This window comes from Homalodisca vitripennis, unplaced genomic scaffold (assembly GCF_021130785.1).
Source record: "Homalodisca vitripennis isolate AUS2020 unplaced genomic scaffold, UT_GWSS_2.1 ScUCBcl_7956;HRSCAF=15857, whole genome shotgun sequence".
Lineage (NCBI taxonomy): Eukaryota > Metazoa > Arthropoda > Insecta > Hemiptera > Cicadellidae > Homalodisca > Homalodisca vitripennis.
The window spans coordinates 1-4341 of NW_025784071.1; the positions used below are offsets into that span (position 1 = coordinate 1).

Genomic DNA, 4341 nt, shown 5'->3' on the forward strand with positions numbered 1-4341 from the left:
TAGAATAAACCAGGTAATTTTATTAAGTAAATGCTAAATAAGACTGTTATTAGCTGTGTATTGTAGCTTTATCATTCAAATAGTATGATTGAATAATTTTGTTCATTGTAGGTCTATGGCATTACGGTGGATCCCAGACATCTGCTGTTGATAGCTGACTACATGACTTATGACGGGACGTTTAAGCCCCTCAATCGAACGGGGATAGAAGGCAACAACTCTCCCTTTCAGCAAATGTCCTTCGAGTCATCCCTCAAGTGAGTGATTGTAACTTTTGTCTTTGAGGGAAATCAGTATTTGTACTACTGTCTTGTTATTAAATGTCTTGACACTGTTTTAATCTAAATCGATAACTATTTGAGGGCAAGTTATGAGACATTCTTCTATGAGGCACCATAGAATAAGATTTGGTCTGTAACAAAATTTCTTGCATTATTATCTTTATTATAATTTTCTTTTTTCTTTACTCCACGCTTTAAGAAGATGTTACTTGAAAAGCAAAATACTCCAATAGTGTACATAGAATATAGAATAATAATAATATAATAATACTTTTTATTGTGTCAACAATTATAAAAATTGCATACAATCGTCAAATTAAATTATTTAAAAAATATGTATATCTATTTTAAATTGCCCCCATTCATACCCGTTCATACACAGTCCACACTCATTCCTAAGACTCAGCCATACGTTTTAAAATCTTCTAAATTTTACCACCAGAAATAGAGGATGATCCAATTACTTTAATTTTCATCCCAGCGGCTCATCATAAACTCTTGCACTGAAAAGAACACCCTCGACACCAAAAAGTGTCTCAATCGAGCTTTAAATTTTGTGGGTTCATTCAAATTTTTGCATTTCATCAGGGAGCTTGTTGATCAGCTTAACACCAACCTCAGATGGCAAACGTTTGAATGCGGCTGTTCTGTGCGGATGTAACCGAAGGTTGTCCCTGCCTTTTGTCCCGTATTGATGGACGTCCCTGCCCCGGACCAACTCGCACTTAAATCGGCAGTACAGGGCAACATCGAGGATTTAGAGACAGGGCAAAGTTAGCAAGCCAAGCTTCCTAAAGGCATCTCTGCATGAATTTCGGAATTTCAATTTTGAAATGATGCGGACAACTTTCTTTTGACTTCTAAATACTCGCTCAAATTTGTATTTAGAACAGCTGCCCCATAGCCTCAACTCGTACGTTAGATGGGGGTGTACAAGGCCAAAGTAGGCCATTTTTAGTACATCCCGGGAGCAAAATTTTGACCGTAGAGCATAAATGCCTGGAGAAACCTTTGAGCAGGTACTTTCAATGTGATCGTCCCAAGTCAAACTTCGTTCAAGGTACATTCCGAGGAACTTGGTGGAATCAGTTCCTCTATCAGGACATCGTCCGCCATCACAGCAGCGCCATCCTCAATCTCTCTTTGCCGCAAACAGAAATTTAGTGCATTTGATTTGGAGTTGTTGGTCCTCAGATTTAATTTAGAAAAAAACTAAATACATGAATTCTAAAAAGGAAATGATTTCTAATTCATGTTTTGTTGGAGCTTTAATGCAGAGCATTGTATCGTCAGCATACTAGACCATTTTCCCTCTCAGGAGCGATGAGTTCAGCCTGCTGACGTACACATGGAACAAGACTGGTCTAAGTATAGATCCCTGTGGGACTCCATAGGAAAAAAGTCGCTAATTTAAAGTGATTTAATTGTTTTTTTCTCGATAATTATATATGTATTAGTCGGCGTTGAATTAATACCTAAAATCACCGTCCTAACATAATCCTAAGTACCACTTTTACCTCAACCACTCAACCAATGAAATCCAAAATCGTCAAAACTTGAATCTGTAGAGAGCTTTTCTTCGGTATTTACCGACCGGAAGTGATTTTCTTTCTCGATAATTATATAGGTACAGTGTACAGTTTAATAATAACAAAAATCGTCGTCCTAACTCAATCGAAAACACCACGTTTACCTCAATCACTGAAGTCCAAATTAGTTGAAGTTATAATCAGTAGAGTTTTTCAAGTGTATTTTATTTCCGACCGAAAGTGATTTTTTTCGATAATTATATACACTTTTACAGTTTAATGACACCTAAAATCAACGTCGTAACTTAATTCTAAGCAGTCATTTTACGTCCCCAATACGAATTTGAACGAAGTGGTCGCTAATTTAAACTGTTCGCCGTGTTACGGTCCAGGTTACTTTGCGACGTCACGTGACCGCGCCCTGTATAAAAACCGTGATTGCACTACACTATCCGAAAGGCCGAGCCCAAAAGTATCGTTTGATACTTTATGATTTAAACGAAAGGACAATTATATTTTTAACAACGGTCACTTCAATCAATTTAATGTTTGTAGACAAGAGTAATGATCATGTGCTTTTTCTCCTGCTCCATGCTTTATTTTTTAATATGTCTTAAAATTTCGGGGGGGGTTCCGGACCCCCCCTTCGCTACGCCACTGCTTTCATAGTTGACATGCATTTCTGATAAAGTTTCTTTCGTGGCTAACCGGCAATCACGCTCAATAAGCTCTGTAACAGCATAAATATTGTCATTTATAAGGCTTGTCTTTGGGCATTGATCATGACTTTCGTCTTCAACCTATTCTCATCCACCCTTAAATTCTTTGCCCTCGTAAACACATGATTGTGAGACAGTGTACAATCCCCAAACTGTGCCCGGAAACGAGTTAAAACTTCCAATGGTTTGACACCTTTATTGGTTTACTTCATGATAATCCGTTGCTTAACAAACAAAGGGTCTTTTTGTTTGGTCATGGCTGTACTGACGGCAATGCCAATCTTGAATACTAACCAGAACAGTTCCCCCACTCCTCAAAAACCAAACATTTACTCTACACAACATTATCTAGGTAGGACATGGACTCTAAGAAGAATAGAAAAATTAATGTTTATGTTTGGTTTACCCTCATAGTAATGATATTAATTTATTAAATGTTTATAGTGATCAAAAGAAAAAAAAATATTTTTACAGATTATTGGTAATGGATAGGAAAATCAGTAGGCTTAGCTTGAAAACTTCTTTCTAGGATCCACTGATTTGAAAAGAACACATTCAGATATTTTCGATTGCATTGCGATCTTTCTCAACCAGTAGAGATCCATTAGGAATTTATTGCATTACATTTTTATTTTATTGTAACTATATTTGTTTGTAATAATTATGTATGCATACAATTTATTGCACTTTACCAGTAAAAAGTTTTTTTAATTATTTAGAATAATGTAAACATATGCTAAAATAGTTAAGCATATTTTGAACACCCAATTTACATGTTTATTACTGCGTTGCAGTAGTGATTGATAGTTCATGGGGCTCAAACAGTAAATATGATCAAAGTGGTTGGATTTTTGAATACACTCATGACTAAAAGATTCTAATGTGTATATTAATTTTTTGTTCTGATTGCAACAGATTCCTGAAGAACGCAGTCGTCGGAACTAAAAAAGACAAGTTGTGTTCTGCATCGGCTCGGATTATGCTTGGGCAACCGACCAAGTGTGGTACATCTGCCTTTCAGTTGCTTCACCAACTTGCACCACAAACTTGACATATCAGCAGTGTACAGTGTAAAGGAAGCTGTTGAAACTTTTTCCAGCTCAATCATAAAAGTAATTCAGTTTTTGGTCACTTTTGTAATATGGTGGACTCTGAGTATTGCATATTGCAAATCTAAAACAGTAAAATATGTCATGATCGTGTTAGTAAAGATTTCTGACTGTTAACTAACTCAAGTCCTGATTCTGCTACTTGATTTTTTTAAATTGTAATAGAATTTATTTTTACTACGTCAATCTACCTTGAGTTTTACAATCAAGATAATTACAATTTTGTATATACTGTTATGATATACTTTGTTGTGACACTTGTATTTTACTGTATATAAGATTTGTTATTAAATATACAAATATGTTTGAAATGTGTCTTTTATTTGTTTATAGTTCTTAATACTTTTTGCAAGATTTGCATGAATAATTAAAATTTTCTTTGGGCAGCTCTCAATTTATGTGTACAAGTTCAGCCACAGAAGTAATTACAATTATATTAGTGATAGTTTAAGATATGTTTAGAGATTTTTATACAACATTGGCTATTTGTAATGCAGTAAATACTGTAATATCATATTAACCATTGGGAAACCACATCCAAATTTGTTGAAAAATTACAAAATAAAAGGATAAAATGTTTGTGAAAACTGAAGGTGAATAACTAAGTAAGGAAAGATTGTTGTTTTGTAAATGGTATTTGACTTAAAGTTCATATTTTTTGTGTCTGTATACATGCACAAGTCTACTGTTCCTATTTTTGAAT

General features: G+C 34.8%; 1 protein-coding gene across 1 annotated transcript; it reads left to right on the forward strand.

The window, feature by feature from the left end:
• The first annotated feature begins 105 nt into the window (after positions 1 to 105).
• Positions 106 to 3949, forward strand: LOC124374333 (DNA-directed RNA polymerase I subunit RPA1-like). Its single transcript, XM_046832565.1, has 2 exons — positions 106 to 257; positions 3445 to 3949. The coding sequence occupies exons 1-2, from the start codon at positions 163 to 165 to the stop codon at positions 3578 to 3580; spliced, it is 231 nt and encodes a 76-aa protein (XP_046688521.1). The 5' UTR covers positions 106 to 162; the 3' UTR covers positions 3581 to 3949.
• Positions 3950 to 4341: the final 392 nt, after the last annotated feature.